Source organism: Oncorhynchus gorbuscha, linkage group LG08 (assembly GCF_021184085.1).
Source record: "Oncorhynchus gorbuscha isolate QuinsamMale2020 ecotype Even-year linkage group LG08, OgorEven_v1.0, whole genome shotgun sequence".
Lineage (NCBI taxonomy): Eukaryota > Metazoa > Chordata > Actinopteri > Salmoniformes > Salmonidae > Oncorhynchus > Oncorhynchus gorbuscha.
The window spans coordinates 7,233,351-7,255,468 of record NC_060180.1 but is presented as its reverse complement, the minus strand read 5'-3'; the positions used below and the strand labels follow the sequence as shown (position 1 = coordinate 7,255,468).

At 46.5% G+C, this 22,118-nt stretch overlaps 1 protein-coding gene across 10 annotated transcripts in view; it reads right to left on the bottom strand.

Annotated features, from left to right (window-relative positions):
* The window catches only part of zmiz1a (zinc finger, MIZ-type containing 1a), a 306,966-nt gene that overhangs the window by 20,826 nt on the left and 264,022 nt on the right, over positions 1 to 22,118 (bottom strand). For 9 of the 10 annotated variants that reach the window (XM_046358353.1, XM_046358352.1, XM_046358356.1 and 6 more), the window contains one exon: positions 1,017 to 1,161. In XM_046358353.1, coding sequence (XP_046214309.1) covers positions 1,017 to 1,161 — 145 coding nt within the window. Of the gene's footprint in view, positions 1 to 1,016; positions 1,162 to 13,208; positions 13,245 to 22,118 lie in introns of all 10 variants that reach the window. The other variant, XM_046358362.1, reaches the window with a different exon arrangement.

Sequence of the window (22,118 nt, the reverse complement as noted above, 5' to 3'; positions counted from 1 at the left end):
TGTAAGTAAGTTCTACACCTGTGGTATTGGGCGCATGTGACAAATAATATTTGATCTCACAGCCAACTGCTAATTGGGGTTTTCAATCACTCAGATTTAATTGGACAAGTTAATCAGTGGGTGATTACAGATAACAAGGAGGGGACAAAAAGCATACATTTCCCTTACCCCTAATCTGATAGTGGGGTGGTAGATGCCCAATGGCTCAGTTTAAGTGCCTACACCAGTAGAGGCTGGTGGGAGGGGCTATAGGAGGACGGGCTCATAATGGCTGGAATGGAATATTTGGAACTGTCAAATGTGGTTTCCATATGTTTAATCAGTTTGATACTGTTCCATTTATTCCATTCCAGCCATTACAACGAGCCTATCCTCCTATTCGCTCCTCCCAACAGCCTCCACTGGCCCACACACACACACATATCAGTTTAGAGAAGTCATCTCAGACAGGCCCAGCTCAGAGAGGCCCAGCTCAGAGAGACCCAGCTCAGAGAGGCCCAACTCAGAGATGCCCAACTCAGAGATGCCCAGCTCAGAGATGCCCAGCTCAGAGATGCCCAGCTCAGAGAGGCCCAACTCAGAGATGCCCGGCTCAGAGATGCCCAACTCAGAGATGCCCGGCTCAGAGATGCCCAGCTCAGAGAGGCCCAACTCAGAGAGGCCCAACTCCTGAGCTCCCATCAGCAGCAGATGTGAATTTCAAATGGAAAATGAATGTGTTCCTGCAACAAATGTTAGTGCATCGAATCGAATCCTGTATCATATCGGAGCCCATGCATCTGGCTGCGTATCAAATAGTTTTAGCTCAACATTGTTTAAGTTAACATGATCGATCCAGTTTAAACCAGAGAACCAATGAGATAACTTGTGTTTACATGAAATGTGTTCACACCTGTAGTTCTGAATATGACAATGTATCTCTATGTGTCAAACAGAAAACGTGGGACAGTAAAGTAGGCAATCCACAAGCTGGCAAAAACACTGTACATCAGTCACTCTGACAGACACACACTGACCCGTGTGAGAGTCCTCCAGGGGGTTTCATGGTGTTCATGGTGGGCTGCATGGGGACTTTGCCCTGCGGAGGCTCATTCTGTCTGCTCTTCTGGTGACGCAACAGCAGCAGGCGACCCAGCTCCTCACACCACGATGACAGCAGGGCTACAGGAAAGAAACACACACACTCGTGTCAGTCTGATAACGATGTAGGACACACACACACAGGTCGGTCTATACTCCAGTCTGTCGGTCTCTAGTATGTCTCCAGTATGTCAGTTTGAAGTAAGTCAGTCTATTACCAAACCTATGATATTGTTTTCTTGACTACTTTGGACTCTCTGAAAGTTAAAAACATGATACAAAATATCTCAATTGATTCATCAACGATGTTCCTGTTTTGTTCTGCCTAATACATGTTGCTTCTCCCTCTTCAAGTTGGATGGCAGTTCTGCCTCCTGCCACACGGAGGAACCCTAACACAGTAAAGCCTGTCTGTTGCTTCCTGTCAGCCAGTGTAGATCTCATTGACTGAATGAATCTCAGTGCAGTACATCGGCTCTGATCCCTCTAGAAGAGACATCCCTGGCTTTCTGAAGAGGATGGGTGAAACACACAGAGAGAGATCGTGAGAGAGACAGAGGGAGAAAGAGATACAGAGAGAGAGGGGGATATTGAGTGAGTACGCCGTCCTCTCCCCTCCTTTCCTCACCTCCTCCTCTAACCACTCCTCCTCTTCAATGGACCCCAGTGACTAATCAGACTGCTCAGCATCAGGTAACTGTCTGCTGCACCAGGCAGGCAAACATCATTATGAGACCGGTAACTGTCTCCTGCACCAGACAGGCAAACATCATTATGAGACAGTTAACTGTCTGCTGCACCAGACAGGCAAACATCGTTATGAGACAGGTAACTGTCTCCTGCACCAGACAGGCAAACATTGTTATGAGACAGTTAACTGTCTGCTGCACCAGACAGGCAAACATTGTTATGAGACAGGTAACTGTCTCCTGCACCAGACAGGCAAACATCGTTATGAGACAGGTAACTGTCTCCTGCACCAGACAGGCAAACATTGTTATGAGACAGGTAACTGTCTCCTGCACCAGACAGGCAAACATCGTTATGAGACAGGTAACTGTCTCCTGCACCAGACAGGCAAACATCGTTATGAGACAGGTAACTGTCTCCTGCACCAGACAGGCAAACATCATTATGAGACAGTTAACTGTCTGCTGCACCAGACAGGCAAACATCATTATGAGACAGGTAACTGTCTCCTGCACCAGACAGGCAAACAAACATGCACCAGACAGGCAAACATTGTTATGAGACAGGTAACTTGTCTGCTGCACCAGACAGGCAAACATCATTATGAGACAGTTAACTGTCTGCTGCACCAGACAGGCAAACATCATTATGAGACAGGTAACTGTCTCCTGCACCAGACAGGCAAACATTGTTATGAGACAGGTAACTTGTCTGCTGCACCAGACAGGCAAACATTGTTATGAGACAGGTAACTTGTCTGCTGCACCAGACAGGCAAACATCATTATGAGACAGGTAACTGTCTCCTGCACCAGACAGGCAAACATCATTATGAGACAGTTAACTGTCTGCTGCACCAGACAGGCAAACATCGTTATGAGACAGGTAACTGTCTGCTGCACCAGGCAGGCAAACATCGTTATGACATGTGTATGATGTACATTAGAAGAGTTATCGAGGTCTAACCTCTTAACACAGAAAATAAGCTCAAAGGAGTTTGAGATCGAACAGCAAAGCCTTAATTGAGCAATGAATAGGGGAGAGGAGAGAGAAGGAGATGAGAGAAGGGGAGAGAAGAGAAAGGAGGAGAACAGAACAGAGCAGAGTGAGATACACCAAGCCAATCTCTAAGCAGACAGAATTTCAGAGCTTGAGGGAGGAGAGACTCAGCCCTCTTATTTGACGGGGAATTATTCCACCCTGCCATTACAGAGAGCTTATCTCCCCACTAAATCACCACCTCTGTCCTCCCTCCGCACACCCAGCCTGTTGCAAGACCAGCTATTTACACCCAGGCTGTGTCCCAAATGGACCCTTTCCGCATTATCACCAGAGCCTCCCATGGTGCTCTGGTCAAACAAAGTGCACTATATAGGGTGCTATTTGAAATTTGGACATACCCCCGCACGAACAACAAAGGGCTCAGCTCATACACAGTATAGGCCATAGAAAGAGAGAGAGAGAGAGAGGGAGAGAGAGAGAGAGAGAGAGAGAGAGAGAGAGAGAGAGAGAGAGAGAGAGAGAGAGAGAGAGCGTGAGAGAGATAGGGAAAGAGGGAGTGATGGCGAGAGAGGAAGAGAGGGTGAGAGAGAGAGAGAGAGAGAGAGAGAGAGAGAGAGAGAGAGAGAGAGAGAGAGAGAGAGAGAGAGAGAGGGAGAGAGCGTGAGAGAGATGGAGAAAGAGGGAAAGAGGGAGTGATGGCGAGAGAGGAAGAGAGGGAGAGAGAGAGAGAGAGAGAGAGAGAGAGAGAGAGAGAGAGAGAGAGAGTCGGGGGTGAAAGGAAGAAGTTGAAATATATTGTACCACTGCACCTCTCTTCAATAACGAAGCTGGATTGATTAGTTGATTGTATTAGATACATAAACATGTCAGTGACTTATTCCATTGTCGTTCGTCTAGAAAGTGACATCACCAACAGAAAAGAGAATGGTGAAAGCAGCAATCAGACTGGTTCCACCAGGCTATCCCCTGTCCATCCCAGAACCCCTCTCCACTTGCCCCAGTCTGTTCAGGGGGATTTTTCCACAAGGTACAGATCTAGAATCAGCATCCCCTCCCCCGATCCTACCTTTACCATTAGCGGGGGAAATGCAAAATGACTTTACCCTTCTCAGTCCCAGTCTGCTGTAGTACTGTAGCTGCTCTCTCCCTGCGAGTGAGTCAGTGAACAGTAAGCAGATTAAGTAGACTTCTAAGCCCTCTCTGTAAACCCTTCTGTGCATGGCTCCCCTTCTAAGAATATCAGCCTTTTTCCTGAGATAATGCCTGCAGACATATGGCTATGGGTGATCGGAACAGGTGAGTTCAAAATGACTAGTGGTGGTAGTATCAGTAGTAGTAGTAGTAGCAGCAGTAGTTGTAGTAGTAGTAGTGGTGGTAGTAGTAATAGTGGTGGTAGTAGCGGTAGTAGCAGCAGCAGTAGTAGTAGTAGTAGCAGCAGTAGTTGTAGTAGTGGAAGTAGTAGTAGTAGTGGTGGTAGTAGTAGTAGTGGTGGTAGTAGCGGTAGTAGCAGCAGCAGCAGCAGTAGTAGTAGTAGTAGCAGCAGTAGTTGTAGTAGTGGTAGTAGTAGTAGTAGTGGTGGTAGTAGTAGTAGTGGTAGTAGTAGCGGTAGTAGCAGCATCAGTAGTAGTAGTAGTAGCAGCAGTAGTTTGTAGTAGTGATAGTAGTAGTAGTAGTGGTGGTAGTAGTAGTAGTGGTGGTAGTAGTAGTAGTGGTGGTAGTAGTAGTAGCAGCAGTAGTTTGTAGTAGTGGTAGTAGTAGTAGTAGTGGTGGTAGTAGTAGTAGTGGTGGTAGTAGCGGTAGTAGCAGCAGCAGTAGTAGTAGTAGCAGCAGTAGTTGTAGTAGTAGTAGTGGTGGTAGTAGCAGCAGTAGTAATAGCAATAGTAGTAGTATCAGTAGTGGTGGTAGTAGCAGCAGTAGTAATAACAATAGTTGTAGTAGCAGTAGTGGTGGTAGTAGCAGCAGTAGTAATAGCAATAGTAGTAGTAGCAGCAGCAGTAGTAGTAGCAGCAGCAGCAGTAGCAGTAGTAGTTGTAATAGTGGTAGTTGTAGTCGTAGTAATAGTAGCAGCAGTAGTGGTAGTAATAGTAGCAGCAGTAGCAGTAGTAGTTGTAGTAGTAGTAGTAGTAGCAGTAGAAGTGGTAGAAGTAGTAGTTGTAGTAGTGGTAGTAGTAGTCGTAGTAATAGTAGCAGCAGTAGTGGTAGTAATAGTAGCAGCAGTAGCAGTAGTAGTTGTAGTAGTGGTAGTAGTAGTAGTAGTAGTAGCAGCAGTAGTGGTAGTAGTAGTAGCAGTAGAAGTGGTAGTAGTAGTAGCAGCAGCAGTAGTAGCAGTAGAAGTGGTAGAAGTAGTAGTTGTAGTAGTAGCAGCAGTAGTGGTAGTAGTAGTAGCAGCAGTAGTAGTAGTAGCAGTAGAAGTGGTAGGTAGTAGTAGTAGTGGTGGTAGTAGTAGTAGTGGTGGTAGTAGCGGTAGTAGCAGCAGCAGTAGTAGTAGTAGTAGCAGCAGTAGTTTGTAGTAGTGATAGCAGTAGTAGTGGTGGTAGTAGTAGTAGTGGTGGTAGTAGCGATAGTAGCAGCAGCAGTAGTAGTAGTAGCAGCAGCAGTAGTAGTAGTGGTGGTAGTAGCAGCAGTAGTAATAGCAATAGTAGTAGTAGCAGTAGTGGTGGTAGTAGCAGCAGTAGTAATAACAATAGTTGTAGTAGCAGTAGTGGTGGTAGTAGCAGCAGTAGTAATAGCAATAGTAGTAGTAGCAGTAGTGGTAGTAGTAGCAGCAGTAGTAATAGCAATAGTAGTAGTAGCAGCAGCAGTATTAGTAGCAGCAGCAGTAGTAGCAGCAGTATAGTAGTAGTAGTAGTAGTAGTAGTATTAGTAGCAGCAGTAGTCGTAGTAGTAGCAGCAGCAGCAGCAGTAGTTGTAGCAGTAGTTGTAGTAATAGTAGCAGCAGTAGTGGTAGTAATAGTAGCAGTAGCAGTAGAAGTGGTAGAAGTAGTAGTAGTAGTAGTAGCAGTAGTAGTGGTAGTAAGTAGTAGTAGTAGTAGCAGCAGCAGTAATAGTAATAGTAGTAGTAGCAGCAGCAGTAATAGCAATAGTAGTAGTAGCAGCAGCAGCAGCAGTATAGTAGTAGTAGCAGTAGTAGCAGCATTAGTAGCAGCAGTAGTAGTAGTAGTAGTAGTAGCAGCAGTAGTCGTAGTAGTAGTAGCAGCAGTAGCAGTAGTAGTTGTAGTAGTAGTAATAGTAGCAGCAGTAGTGGTAGTAATAGTAGCAGCAGTAGCAGTAGTAGTTGTAGTAGTGGTAGTAGTAGTAGTAGTAGCAGTAGAAGTGGTAGAAGTAGTAGTTGTAGTAGTAGCAGCAGTAGTGGTAGTAATATTAGCAGCAGTAGTAGTAGTAGCAGCAGTAGTAGCTGGTAGTAGTAGTAGCAGTAGAAGTGGTAGAAGTAGTAGTTGTAGTAGTAGCAGCAATAGTGGTAGTAGTAGTAGCAGCAGTAGTAGTAGTAGCAGTAGAAGTGGTAGTAGTAGTAGTTGTAGTAGTAGCAGCAGTATAGTAGTAGTAGCAGCAGTATTACTAGCAGCAGCAGTAGTAGCAGCAGTATAGTAGTAGTAGCAGCAGTAGTCGTAGTAGTAGTAGCAGCAGTAGAAGTGGTAGTAGTAGTAGTAGCAGCAGTATAGTAGTAGCAGCAGCAGTAGTAGCAGCAGTAGTAGTTGTAGTAGTGGTAGTAATAGTAGTAGCAACAGTAGTAGTTGTAGTAGTGGTAGTAGTAGTAGCAGTAGAAGTGGTAGAAGTAGTAGTAGTAGTAGTAGCAGCAGTAGTGGTAGTAGTAGTAGCAGCAGGAGAAGTGGTAGTAGTAGTAGTAGTAGCAGCAGTAGTGGTGGTAGTAGTAGCAGCAGTAGTGGTAGTAGTAGTAGCAGCAGTATAGTAGTAGCAGCAGCAGTAGTAGCAGCAGTAGTAGTGTTGTAGTAGTGGTAGTAATAGTAGTAGCAGCAGTAGTAGTTGGTAGTAGTAGTAGTAGCAGCAGTAGTAGTTGTAGTAGTGCTAGTAGAAGTGGTAGAAGAAGTAGTTGTAGTAGTAGTAGTAGTAGCAGCAGTCGTAGCAGTAGTAGTAGTAGTAGTAGCAGCAGTCGTGTTAGTAGTAGCAGCAGTAGTGTTAGTAGTAGCAGCAGTAGTGGTAGTAGTAGCAGCAGTAGTGGTAGTAGTAGCAGCAGCAGTAGTAGCAGTAGAAGTGGTAGTAGTAGTTGTAGTAGTAGCAGCAGTAGTGGTAGTAGTAGTAGTGGTGGTAGTAGCAGCAGCAGTAATAGCAATAGTAGTAGTAGCAGTAGTGGTGGTAGTAGCAGCAGTAATAGTAGCAGCAGCAGTAGTAGCAGCAGTATAGTAGTAGTAGTAGTAGTAGCAGCAGTAGTCATAGTAGTTGAAGTAGTGGTAGTAGTAGTAGCAGTAGAAGTGGTAGAAGTAGTAGTAGTAGTAGCAGCAGTAGTGGTAGTAGTAGTAGCTGCAGTAGTAGTAGTAGCAGTAGAAGTGGTAGTAGTAGTTGTAGTAGTAGCAGCAGAAGCAGTAGTAGTAGCAGTAGAAGTGGTAGTAGTAGTTGTAGTAGTAGCAGCAGAAGCAGTAGTAGTAGCAGTAGTAGTGGTAGTAGAAGTAGCAGCAGTAGAAGTGGTAGTAGTAGTAGTAGCAGTATAGTAGTAGCAGCAGTAGTAGTTGTAGTAGTGGTAGTAATAGTAGTAGCAGCAGCAGTATTTGTAGTAGTGGTAGTAGTAGTAGCAGTAGAAGTGGTAGAAGTAGTAGTTGTAGTAGTAGTAGCAGTAGTGGTAGTAGTAGTAGTAGCAGTAGAAGTGGTAGTAGTAGTAGTAGTAGTAGAAGCTGCAGTATTAGTAGCAGCAGCAGTAGTAGCAGCAGTATAGTAGTAGTAGTAATAGCAGCAGTAGTCGTAGTAGTAGTAGCAGCAGTAGAAGTGGTAGTAGTAGTAGTAGTAGTAGAAGCTGCAGTATTAGTAGCAGCAGCAGTAGTAGCAGCAGTATAGTAGTAGTAATAGCAGCAGTAATAGCAGCAGTAGAAGTGGTAGTAGTGGTAGTAGTAGCAGCAGTAGTAGAAGTGGTAGTAGTGGTAGTAGTAGTAGTAGCAGATGTAGTAGTTGTGGTAGTAGTAGTAGCAGTAGAAGTGGTAGATGTAGTAGTTGTAGTAGTAGCAGCAGCAGTAGTAGCAGCAGTAGTAGTTGTAGTAGTGGTAGTAGTAGTAGCAGTAGAAGTGGTAGAAGTAGTAGTTGTAGTAGTAGCAACAGTAGTGGTAGTAGTAGTAGTAGTAGCAGCAGTATAGTAGTAGCAGCAGCAGTAGTAGCAGCAGTAGTAGTTGTAGTAGTGGTAGTAATAGTAGTAGCAGCAGTAGTGGTAGTAGTAGTAGCGGCAGTAGAAGTGGTAGTAGTAGTAGTAGCAGCAGTATAGTAGTAGCAGCAGCAGTAGTAGCAGCAGTAGTAGTTGTAGTAGTGGTAGTAATTGTAGTAGCAGCAGTAGTAGTTGTAGTAGTGGTAGTAGTAGTAGTAGCAGCAGTAGTAGTTGTAGTAGTGGTAGTAGTAGTAGTAGTAGTAGAAGTGGTAGAAGAAGTAGTTGTAGTAGCATTAGTAGTAGTAGTAGTAGCAGCAGTAGTAGCAGTAGTAGTTGTAGTAGTAGCAGCAGTAGTGGTAGTAGTAGTAGTGGTGGTGAACGGAAAGGCTTTGGAGCAACGAACCGCCCTTGCTGTCTCTGCCTGGTCGGTTCCCCTCTTTCCACTGGGTTTTTCTGCCTCTAACCCTATTACAGGGGCGGAGTCACTGGCTTACTGGTGCTCTTTCATGCCGTCCCTAGGAGAGGTGTGTCACTTGAGTGGGTTGAGTCACTGATGTGATCTTCCTGTCTGGGTTGGCGCACCCCCTTAGGTTGTGCCGTGGCAGAGATCTTTGTGGGCTATACTCGGCCTGGTCTCAGGATGGTAAGTTGGTGGTTGAAGATATCCCTCTTGTAGTGTGGGGGCTGTGCTTTGGCAAAGTGGGTGGGGTTATATCCTTCCTGTTTGGCCCTGTCTGGGGGTATCATCGGGTGGGGCCACAGTGTCTCCTGACCCCTCCTGTCTCAGCCTCCAGTATTTGTGCTGCAGTAGTTTATGTGTCGAGGGGCTAGGGTCAGTTTGTTATATCTGGAGTACTTCTCTTGTCTTAGCCGGTGTCCTGTGTAAATTTAAGTATGCTCTCTCTAATTCTCTCTTTCTTTCTTTCTTTCTTTCTCTCTCTCGGAGGACCTGAGCCCTAGGACCATGCCTCAGGACTACCTGGCATGATGACTCCTTGCTCTCCCTAGTCCACCTGGCCGTGCTGCTGCTCCAGTTTCAACTGTTCTGCCTGCGGCTATGGAATCCTGACCTGTTCACCGGACGTGCTACCTGTCCCAGACCTACTATTTGACCATGCTGGTAATTTATGAACATTTGAACATCTTGGCCATGTTCTGTTATAATCTCCACCCGGCACAGACAGAAGAGGACTGGCCACCCTTCATAGCCTGGTTCCTCTCTAGGTTTCTTCCTAGGATTTGGCCTTTCTAGGGAGTTTTTCCTAGCCACCGTGCTTATACACCTGCATTGCTTGCTGTTTGGGGTTTTAGGCTGGGTTTCTGTATAGCACTTTGAGATATCAGCTGATATACGAAGGGCTATATAAATACATTTGATTTTGATTTGGTAGTAGTAGCAACAGTAGTGGTAGTAGTAGCAGCAGTTGTGGTAGTAGTAGCAGCAGTTGTGGTAGTAGTAGCAGCAGTTGTGGTAGTAGCAGCAGCAGTAGTGTTGGTAGTACAGCAGTAGTGGTAGTAGCAGTAGTAGTAGTGGTAGTAGTAGCAGCAGCTGTGGTAGTAGTAGCAGCAGTTGTGGTAGTAGTAGCAGCAGTAGTGTTGGTAGTACAGCAGTAGTGTTGGTAGTACAGCAGTAGTGGTAGTAGCAGTAGTGGTAGTAGTAGCAGCAGCTGTGGTAGTAGTAGCAGCAGTAGTGTTGGTAGTACAGCAGTAGTGGTAGTAGCAGTAGTAGTAGTGGTAGTAGTAGCAGCAGCTGTGGTAGTAGTAGCAGCAGTAGTGGCAGTAGTGGCAGCAGCTGTGGCAGCAGTAGCAGCAGTAGCAGCAGTAGCAGCAGTAGTAGTTGTAGTATTAGCAGCAGTAGCAGCAGTAGCAGCAGTAGTAGTTGTAGTATTAGCAGCAGTAGCAGTGGTAGTGGTAGTAGTAGTAGTAGTTGTAGTAGTAGCAGTATAGTAGTAGTAGTAGCAGCAGTATAGTAGTAGTAGTAGCAGCAGCAGTATAGTAGTAGTAGTAGTAGTGGTAGAGGTAGTAGCAGGGAGTAGTAGTAGTAGTAGCAGTAGTAGTAGTTGTGGTAGCAGTAGTAGTAGTAGTAGTAGCAGCAGTATAGTAGTAGTAGTAGCAGCAGTATAGTAGTAGTAGTAGTGGTAGTAGCAGGAGTAGTAGTAGTAGTAGCAGTAGTAGTAGTTGTGGTAGCGGTAGTAGTAGTAGTAGTAGTAGCAGCAGTATAGTAGTAGTAGTAGCAGCAGTATAGTAGTAGTAGTAGTGGCAGTAGTAGTAGTTGTGGTAGCGGTAGTAGTAGTAGTAGTAGCAGCAGTACAGTAGTAGTAGTAGCAGCAGTATAGTAGTAGTAGTAGTGGTAGAGGTAGTAGCAGGAGTAGTAGTAGTAGTAGCAGTAGTAGTAGTTGTGGTAGCGGTAGTAGTAGTAGTAGTAGCAGCAGTATAGTAGTAGTAGTAGCAGCAGTATAGTAGTAGTAGTAGTAGTGGTAGAGGTAGTAGCAGGAGTAGTAGTAGTAGTAGTAGCAGTAGTAGTAGTTGTGGTAGCGGTAGTAGTAGTAGTAGTAGTAGTAGTAGTAGCAGCAGTATAGTAGTAGTAGTAGCAGCAGTATAGTAGTAGTAGTAGCAGCAGTATAGTAGTAGCAGGAGTAGTAGCAGCAACGCTCCCTCCATAATGCTCTCCTTCCATAACGCTCTCCCTCCCTAACGCTCCCTCCATAATGCTCTCCCTCCATAACGCTCTCCCTCCATAACGCTCTCCCTCCATAACGCTCTCTCTCTCAGCTCTACAGTAATTAGTATTGGGAGTTTCCTTGTACATGAGGACTTGCCCTCTATCATTAGTTAATGGGGGCACAGCAGCCTGTTTCCCGGGTTACAATTCCTGCAGTTCACACAGGCTGGATGACTCAGATGTTTTAGCTAGTGGAGGTGAGACTGTCTCCAGGGAATCTCCTCTTCCACACTGAAAGGTACAGGCACGACAAAGGTATGTGGACACCCCTTCAAATGACTGGATTCTGCTATTTCAGCCACACAGTTGGTGATAAGTGCACACAGCCATGCAATCTCCATAGACAAACATTGGCAGTAGAATGACCTCAACATGGCACCGTCATAGGATACCACCTTTCCAATAAGTCAGTTCGTAAAATTTCTGCCCTGTTAGAGCTGTCCTGGTCAACTGTAAGTGCTGTTATTGTGAAGTGGATGGCTCAGCCACGAAGTAGTAGGCCTCACAAGCTCACAGAACAGGGCCGCCAACTGCTGAAATGTGTAGAACATAACAATTGTATGTCCTTGGTTGCAACACTCACTACTGAGTTCCAAACTGTCTCTGGAAGCAACGTCAGCACAAGAACTGTTCGTCGGGAGATTCATGAAATGGGTTTCCATGGCCGAGTAGCTGCACACAATCCTAAGATCACCATGGGCAATGCCAAGAGTCGGCTGGAGTGGTGTAAAGCTTGCCTTCTCTGGAGTGATGAATCACACTTCACCATCTGCCAGTATGACGGACTAGTCTGGGGATGCCCAGGAGAACGCTACCTGCCCAAATGCATAGCCCCAGCTGTAAAGTTTGGTGGAGAAGGAATAATGGACTGGGGCTGTTTTTCATGGTTCGGGCTAGGCCCCAATGAAGGGAAATCTTAACACTACAGCATACAATTACAATCTTGATGATTCTGTGCTTCCAACTTTGTGGCAGCAGTTTGGGGAAGGTCCTTTCCTGTTTCAACATGACAACGCCCCTATACACAAAGCCAGGTCGATACAGAAATGGTGTGTTGAGATCAGTGTGGAAGAACTTGACTGGCCTGAACAGAGCCCTGACCTCAACCCCACTGAACACCTTTGGGATGAATTGGAATGCAGACTGTGAGCCAGGCCTAATCGCCCAACATCAGTGCCCAACCTCACTAATGCTCGTGTCTGAATGGAAGCAAGTCCCCACAGCAATCTTCCAACATCTACATTTTACATTTAACATCTAGTGGAAAGCCTTCCCAGAATAGTGAGTCTGATATAGCAGCAAAGGCGGGACCATTTCCATATTAATGCCCATGACTTTGGAATGAGATGTTCAACGAGCAGGTGTCCACAAGTAGTGTATCAGAATGTATGCACGCATGACTGTAAGTCGCTTTGGATAAAAGCGTCTGCTAAATGGCATATATTATTATTATTAGCAGCACTTCTACATAACAAACAGCAAGTTTCAAAGACCAGACCACACATTTCCACTGAACGTACAGTTTGGATGAATGTGGTAAGCAGTGACGTCACAGACTAGCCTAAAGGACTGTTTGTGCAGCCCACATTACTCTGATACAGAAACACATGCAGACCAGCTCACACACATTACAGATCGAGGTAGTACACACTGTACACATATAAGAGACACGTCCTCAGAACATGAAAACCGCACATTGGACGCCTACACACATACAATGTGTGACACGAGACAAAAAAGATATATTTCTATAAAATCATAAGGTCTATCTATACAAGCTCCAGACAGTATGCTGTGTTATGTGGGGAGAATAATGTATGCAAAATATGGAGAGAGGATATCAAATCCTCCTGAAATCAAAAGTGTGCACCTCAAATGGCACCCTAGATCATTCCCTAAATATAGGGAATAGGGTGCCATTTGGGATGCATTCAAAGTCATGCGTCTGCAAAACCGTAATGGAACCCATTTAGCAGCCAATGATATCCTTCCCAGCCAATGATATCCTTCCCAGCCAATGATCCCCCCTCCACTCCGCTAGCCTCTGCCCAACCAGAAGCACATCCAATGGGTTTATAATCTCTCTCCAAGACTCTTGAGGCAGATTCAATCAAAAGCGCACTGCTGGGGAAAAACCGGCTCAGGGTAAATAATCACATTATTTTATAAACGGTCTGTTTTTTATTTGTTTACTGAAACGCAACTGTTCAGGTTTTCTCACAGTGCGAGTTTGATTTGGCCTCTGTGGGCATACGGAACTTTCAGATGGAGAGGTGGTGATGGAGGGATGAGCGTAATGACACACGGTCAGATGCTGGAGCCAGAGAAGGATGGAGGGAGTGAGGGATGGAGGGAGTGAGGGATGGAGGGAGTGAGGGATGGAGGGAGGGATGGAGGGAGGGAGGTTAACTACCTGAGTCACTCTGACATCTCCTGCAGGTGTTGGTTTCTGTAGGGTTCAAATTACACATTTTACTGGGGAGGGAGGGGTTAATCACGAACAAAACACAAAATGCAGCAGCAACAGTCAAGTTAAAGGTGCAGTCTGCAATTTATGTGTCTTGTCTCCCTGTGTATGTGCCCACAGCACCAAACCCACAAATAATCGAGGCTCAAAGAAAACACACACAAAACAAAAACTAAATTAGGCCCACTTTGGCAAAAATCCTAGGCTCACGCCAATCCCTCGCAAAGACCCTTTCCTTCCGCCCCACAGGGTCAGTAGACTTCACATCTCCAGATCATAATATGCATTTTGCTGTGAATACCTGATCCCAAAAAGAGATGCAGAGGGGAGAGTCATGGTAGATGATGCACTATGTAGAACTTCCGCACAACAGGATTTATTGTGGTTGACTTCAATGCTCTTGAGAGGGCACAGAGATAGGATAAATCATACTAGTTTCCAGATCACAATGCAGCCTAGCGTAGTGTGCTCACGCACGCACGTTATAGCAGCAAAGGGGGGACCATTTCCATATTAATGCCCAAAAAATTACATTTCTCAATCACACACTTGCTCGCGCGCACTCACACACACTTATACTGTAAGGATTCTTTTTTAAATACAGTATAATAATTTTTTTTTCAAACAATACAAAATAAAACATACACATACAAACACCAACATACTGACACACAACAACTGGAGGTTTCAGTGGTTAGAACACATTACATGGATAGGATTTACACTATCCTGAGGCTAGTCCAAAATAGGATTTTCCTGTGTTTTATTTATACAATACCAGTTTATTAGGTACACACATTTAGTACCTTGCGTTGCTCAATTGGTATCAAGGGACCTAACGTGTGCCATAAAAACATTCCCCACACATCCTGTACCAGACAGGATGTGTCCAAATCCAGACAACAGTACACCACCAACCTGTACCAGACAGGATGTGTCCAAATCCAGACAACAGTACACCACCAACCTGTACCAGACAGGATGTGTCCAAATCCAGACAACAGTACACCACCAACCTGTACCAGACAGGATGTGTCCAAATCCAGACAACAGTACACCACCAACCTGTACCAGACAGGATGTGTCCAAATCCAGACAACAGTACACCACCAACCTGTACCAGACAGGATGTGTCCAAATCCAGACAACAGTACACAACCAACCTGTACCAGAGAGAATGTGTCCAAATCCAGACAACAGTACACCACCAACCTGTACCAGACAGGAAGTGTCCAAATCCAGACAACAGCAACCACAATTAATTGGACCAGGCAATGTTTTTCCACTCCTCAGTTGTCCAGTGTTGGTGATCGCATTTTCACTGGAGCCACTTCTTCATGATTTTAGCTGATAGGTGTGGACACTGTTGTCTGGACACCGTTGTCTGGACACCGTTGTCTGGACACCGTTGTCTGTTTGTGGCCCGCCTGTTAGCTTGCATGATTCTTGCCACTCTCCTTCGACCTCTCGTCAATGTTTTCGCCCATAGGACTGACGCTGACTGGGTGTTTTTTGTTTGTCTCACCATTCTCGGTAATCCCTAGGCACTCTCGTGTGTGGAAGGTCGAAGGGGATCTGAGATACTGGATCCCGCACGCCTGACACCGACAATCATACCACACTCAAAGTCGCTTAGGTCACTTGTTTTTCCAACTCTAACATCCAATCGAACAGTAACTGAATGCCTGTCTTATATAGCAAGCCAGGGCCACGTGACTCACTGTCTGTACAAGCGATCCGTTTTCGTGGTGTACCTAATAAACTGGCCACTGAGTGTATTTCCACACTATGATGTTGGAATAATACTGTTAAATTGTACAAATGACGAAAAGACCATCCTAAAATTGTTGCCTGTTTTGGTGGGTACCAGGCGGTAAATTAGTTGAAATAAGAAATAAGAATGAGAGAGTTCCAAATTCCTGTTTGCCCCTCCCCCTCCGACCAATCCTAGACCGTCCTAGCAAAATTCCTGTTTGCCCCTCCCACTCAGACCAATCCTAGACCGTCTTAGCAAAATTCCTGTTTGCCCCTCCCACTCAGACCAATCCAAGACCGTCCTAGCAAAATTCCTGTTTGCCCCTCCCACTCAGACCAATCCTAGACCGTCCTAGCAAAATTCCTGTTTGCCCCTCCCACTCAGACCAATCCTAGACCGTCCTAGCAAAATTCCTGTTTGCCCCTCCCACTCAGACCAATCCTAGACCGTCCTAGCAAAATTCCTGTTTGCCCCTCCCACTCAGACCAATCCTAGACCGTCCTAGCAAAATTCCTGTTTGCCCCTCCCACTCAGACCAATCCTAGACCGTCCTAGCAAAATTCCTGTTTGCCCCTCCCACTCAGACCAATCCTAGACCGCCCTAGCAAAATTCCTGTTTGCCCCTCCCACTCAGACCAATCCTAGACCGTCCTAGCAAAATTCCTGTTTGCCCCTCCCACTCAGACCAATCCTAGATCGTCCTAGCAAAATTCCTGTTTGCCCCTCCCACTCAGACCAATCCTAGAATCCTAGCAAAATTCCTGTTTGCCCCTCCCACTCAGACCAATCCTAGACCGTCCTAGCAAAATTCCTGTTTGCCCCTCCCACTCAGACCAATCCTAGACCGTCCTAGCAAAATTCCTGTTTGCCCCTCCCACTCAGACCAAAATTCTTGCTTGAGAAATTTCTCTTCGACAAGAAGCCAATTTTGTATTTTTTACCATTTTGATTAGAAACAATCACAGTAAGGTACTTATTCGTTACACAGAAAGGATTTTATATTGACATAAAACATCTGCATTGGGCCTTTAAGTCAGTGTCCTAGGCTTCTTACAGAAGAGGAAATGGCACACACACACACACACACACACACACACACACACACACACACACACACACACACACACACACACACACACACACACACACACACACACACACACACACACACACACACACACACACACACACACACACACACACACAAGCTCTGAGGCTACTGCCAGTGGTTTGAGCACATTAGATATACAGGAAACAGACACGGTGCAGCTCAACAGATCAACAGTGTTCACTGGGAACTACACCCTGTCTGTCTTACTGAATCACCCACTGTCCTCCCAGTACACAACCTTACTGTCCTCCCAGTACACAACCTTACTGTCCTCCCAGTACACAACCTTACTGTCCTCCCAGTACACAACCTTACTGTCCTCCCAGTACACAACCTTACTGTCCTCCCAGTACACAAACTTACTGTCCTCCCAGTACACAACCTTACTGTCCTCCCAGTACACAACCTTACTGTCCTCCCAGTACACTATCTCACTGTCCTCCCAGTACACAATCTTACTAGTTGTGCAGCCACTGTCCTCTCAGTACTACACAATCTTACTGAACGGGTAGACAGTCTCTCTGATGCAGAGCTCAGGTCAGTGAGTCAAACTGTGGCCCAAGTGTGTGTGTGTGTGTGTGTGCCTGTGTGTGTGTGTGTGTGTGTGTCAAACTGTGGTCCAAGCAGGTCAAGCCCTCGTCAGCTGATGTCTAACGCCTGTCCTGTGCAGTGCTGCTAGGCTCTCGTCACGCTCTCAGACATACAGTACCAGTCCAAAGTTTGGACACACTTACTCATTCAAGGTTTTTTTTAAATTTGTACTATTTTCTACATTTCACAACTATGAAATAACACATATGGAATCATGTAGTAACCAAAAAAGTGTTAAACAAATCAAGACATATTTTAGATTCTTGAAAGTAGCCACCCTTTGCCTTGATGACAGCTTTGCACAATCTAGGCACTCTCTCAACCAGCTTCACCTGGAATGCTTTTCCAAATGTCTTGAAGGAGTTCCCACATATGCTGAGCACTTGTTGGCCTCTTTTCCTGCACTTTGCTGTCCAACTCATCCCAAACCATCTTAATTTGGTTGAGACCGGGCGATTGTGGAGGCCAGGTCATCTGATGCAGCACTCCATCACTCTCCTTCTTGGTCAAATAGTCCTAAAGCAGCCTGGAGGTGTGTTGGGTCATTGTCCTGTTTCATTATAGCACAACGGTTTGATTTGTCTAATCTTAGCAATTTCTTCTCAGCTAGCTACATAGCCGTCTTTGTATCAAAGATAATTGCGTAATTATCGTATTTCGCCGTCCTAACGTAGTCTTCACTAGCCAGCTAGCTAACGTCCACTGATTAGCTGCACTGGGAAAACTATTACACTCAACTGAACGACTTGATTAGTGTAGTGTTAGCTAGCTACATAGCTGTCTTTGTATCTTCGTATCCAAGATAATTGTGTTGTTTAGGTTTAGAGTGTGTAGTCTTAGAGTGATTATCTTAATTTACCGAGGTTAGCTAGCCAGCTATTTGTCGTCCTTAACGTAGGAGACTCTGCTAGCTAGCCAACGCTAGCCAACGTCTTCTGAATAGAACTCAACAACCCGGTCGCATTCACAGGTAGTATCACATTTTCACTTCATTTCATTACAGTACAACGGTTTGATTTGTTTGATCGTAGCTAGTTACATAGCTAGCTACATAGCCGTCTTTGTATCAAAGATAATTGTGTAGTCTAGAGCGATTTTCTAGGTTAGCTAGCCAGCCATTGTCGTTCTTTTAACGCAACGTAACGTAAACAACACTGCTAGCTAGCCAGCTAGCCCCCGAATAGCAACACTGCAGAAACTATTACATTCAACGGAACGACTTGATTAGTGTAGTGTCAACAACGCACCCACTGCCAGCTAGCCTACTTCAGCAGTACTGTATCATTTTAATCATTTTAGTCAATAAGATTCTTGCTACGTAGCTTAACTTTCTGAACATTCGAGACGTGTAGTCCACTTGTCATTCCAATCTCCTTTGCATTAGCGTAGCCTCTTCTGTAGCCTGTCAACTATGTGTCTGTTTATCCCTGTTCTCTCCTCTCTGCACAGACCATACAAACGCTCCACACCGCGTGGCCGCGGCCACCCTACTCTGGTGGTCCCAGCGCGCACGACCCACGTGGAGTTCCAGGTCTCCGGTAGCCTCTGGAACTGCCAATCTGCGGTCAACAAGGCAGAGTTCATCTCAGCCTATGCCTCCCTCCAGTCCCTCGACTTCTTGGCACTGACGGAAACATGGATCACCACAGACAACACTGCTACTCCTACTGCTCTCTCTTCGTCCGCCCACGTGTTCTCGCACACCCGAGAGCTTCTGGTCAGCGGGGTGGTGGCACCGGGATCCTCATCTCTCCCATGTGGTCATTCTCTCTTTCTCCCCTTACCCATCTGTCTATCGCCTCCTTTGAATTCCATGCTGTCACAGTTACCAGCCCTTTCAAGCTTAACATCCTTATCATTTATCGCCCTCCAGGTTCCCTCGGAGAGTTCATCAATGAGCTTGATGCCTTGATAAGCTCCTTTCCTGAGGATGGCTCACCTCTCACAGTTCTGGGCGACTTTAACCTCCCCACGTCTACCTTTGACTCTTTCCTCTCTGCCTCCTTTCCACTCCTCTCCTCTTTTGACCTCACCCTCTCACCTTCCCCCCCTACTCACAAGGCAGGCAATACGCTCGACCTCATCTTTACTAGATGCTGTTCTTCCACTAACCTCATTGCAACTCCCTCCAAGTCTCCGACCACTACCTTGTATCCTTTTCCCTCTCGCTCTCATCCAACACCTCCCACACTGCCCCTACTCGGATGGTATCGCGCCGTCCCAACCTTCGCTCTCTCTCCCCGCTACTCTCTCCTCTTCCATCCTATCATCTCTTCCCTCCGCTCAAACCTTCTCCAACCTATCTCATGATTCTGCCTCCTCAACCCTCCTCTCCTCCCTCTCTGCATCCTTTGACTCTCTATGTCCCCTATCCTCCAGGCCGGCTCGGTCCTCCCCTCCCGCTCCGTGGCTCGATGACTCATTGCGAGCTCACAAAACAGGGCTCCGGGCAGCCGAGCGGAAATGGAGGAAAACTCGCCTCCCTGCGGACCTGGCATCCTTTCACTCCCTCCTCTCTACATTTTCCTCCTCTGTCTCTGCTGCTAAAGCCACTTTCTACCACGCTAAATTCCAAGCATCTGCCTCTAACCCTAGGAAGCTCTTTGCCACCTTCTCCTCCCTCCTGAATCCTCCTCCCCCTCCTCCCTCTCTGCAGATGACTTCGTCAACCATTTTGAAAAGAAGGTCGACGACATCCGATCATCGTTTGCTAAGTCAAACGACACCGCTGGTTCTGCTCACACTGCCCTACCCTGTGCTCTGACCTCTTTCTCCCCTCTCTCCAGATGAAATCTCGCGTCTTGTGACGGCCGGCCGCCCAACAACCTGCCCGCTTGACCCTATCCCCTCCTCTCTTCTCCAGACCATTTCCGGAGACCTTCTCCCTTACCTCACCTCGCTCATCAACTCATCCCTGACCGCTGGCTACGTCCCTTCCGTCTTCAAGAGAGCGAGAGTTGCACCCCTTCTGAAAAAACCTACACTCGATCCCTCCGATGTCAACAATTACAGACCAGTATCCTTTCTTTCTTTTCTCTCCAAAACTCTTGAACGTGCCGTCCTTGGCCAGCTCTCCCGCTATCTCTCTCTGAATGACCTTCTTGATCCAAATCAGTCAGGTTTCAAGACTAGTCATTCAACTGAGACTGCTCTCCTCTGTATCACGGAGGCGCTCCGCACTGCTAAAGCTAACTCTCTCTCCTCTGCTCTCATCCTTCTAGATCTATCGGCTGCCTTCGATACTGTGAACCATCAGATCCTCCTCTCCACCCTCTCCGAGTTGGGCATTTCCGGCGCGGCCCACGCTTGGATTGCGTCCTACCTGACAGGCCGCTCCTACCAGGTGGCGTGGCGAGAATCTGTCTCCTCACCACGCGCTCTCACCACTGGTGTCCCCCAGGGCTCTGTTCTTGGCCCTCTCCTATTCTCGCTATACACCAAGTCACTTGGCTCTGTCATAACCTCACATGGTCTCTCCTATCATTGCTATGCAGACGACACACAATTAATCTTCTCCTTTCCCCCTTCTGACGACCAGGTGGCGAATCGCATCTCTGCATGTCTGGCAGACATATCAGTGTGGATGACGGATCACCACCTCAAGCTGAACCTCTGCAAGACGGAGCTGCTCTTCCTCCCGGGGAAGGACTGCCCGTTCCATGATCTCGCCATCACGGTTGACAACTCCATTGTGTCCTCCTCCCAGAGCGCCAAGAACCTTGGCGTGATCCTGGACAACACCCTGTCGTTCTCAACCAACATCAAGGCGGTGGCCCGTTCCTGTAGGTTCATGCTCTACAACATCCGCAGAGTACGACCCTGCCTCACACAGGAAGCGGCGCAGGTCCTAATCCAGGCACTTGTCATCTCCCGTCTGGATTACTGCAACTCGCTGTTGGCTGGGCTCCCTGCCTGTGCCATTAAACCCCTTCAACTCATCCAGAACGCCGCAGCCCGTCTGGTGTTCAACCTTCCCAAGTTCTCTCACGTCACCCCGCTCCTCCGTTCTCTCCACTGGCTTCCAGTTGAAGCTCGCATCCGCTACAAGACCATGGTGCTTGCCTACGGAGCTGTGAGGGGAACGGCACCTCAGTACCTCCAGGCTCTGATCAGGCCCTACACCCAAACAAGGGCACTGCGTTCATCCACCTCTGGCCTGCTCGCCTCCCTACCACTGAGGAAGTACAGCTCCCGCTCAGCCCAGTCAAAACTGTTCGCTGCGCTGGCCCCCCAATGGTGGAACAAACTCCCTCACGACGCCAGGACAGCGGAATCAATCACCACCTTCCGGAGACACCTGAAACCCCACCTCTTTAAGGAATACCTAGGATAGGATAAGTAATCCCTCTCACCCCCCTTTAAGATTTAGTTGCACTATTGTAAAGTGACTGTTCCACTGGATGTCATAAGGTGAATGCACCAATTTGTAAGTCGCTCTGGATAAGAGCGTCTGCTAAATGACTTAAATGTAAATGTAAATGTAAATGAAAGACAAATGATAGTCCCACTAAACGCAAACCAGATGGGATGGTGTATCGCTGCAGAATGCTGTGGTAGCCATGCTGGTTAAGTGTGCCTTGAATTCTAAATAAATCATAGACAGTGTCACCAGCAAAGCACACCCACAACATCACACCTCCTCCTCCATGCTTCACGGTGGGAACCACACATGCGGAGATCATCCATTCATCTACTCTGCGTCTCACAAAGACACGTCAGTTGGAAAAAAAATCTCTAATTTGGACTCATCAGACCAAAGGACATATTTCTACTGGTCTAATGTCCATTGCTTGTGTTTCTTGGCCAAAGCAAGTCTCTTCTTCTTATTGGTGTCCTTTAGTAGTGATTTCTTTGCAGCAATTCGTAGTCTCCTCTGAACATTTGATGTTGAGACGTGTCTGTTACTTTAACTCTGTGAAGAATTTATTTGGGCTGAAATTTCTGAGGCTGGTAACTCTGAAGAACATATCCTCCGCAGCACAGAGGCAACTCTGGGTCTTCCTGTGGTGGTCTTCATGAGAGCCAGTTTCATCATAGCGCTTGATGGTTTTTGCGACTGCACTTGAAGAAACTTCCAAAGTTCTTGACATTTTCCATATTGATGGACCTTCATGTCTTAAAGTAATGATGGACTGTCGTTTCTCTTTGCTTATTTGAGCTGTTCTTGTCATAATATGGACTTGGTCTTTTACCAAATAGGGCTATCTTCTGTATACTACCCCTACCATGTCACAACACGACTAAAGGCACACATGGTAATTGAAATGCATTCATGAAGCTGGTTGAGAGAATGTGAAGAGTGTGCAAAGCTGTCATCAAGGCAAAGGGTGGCTACTTTGAAGAATCTCAAATATAAAATATATTTTGAATTGTTTAACACTTTTTTGGTTACTACATG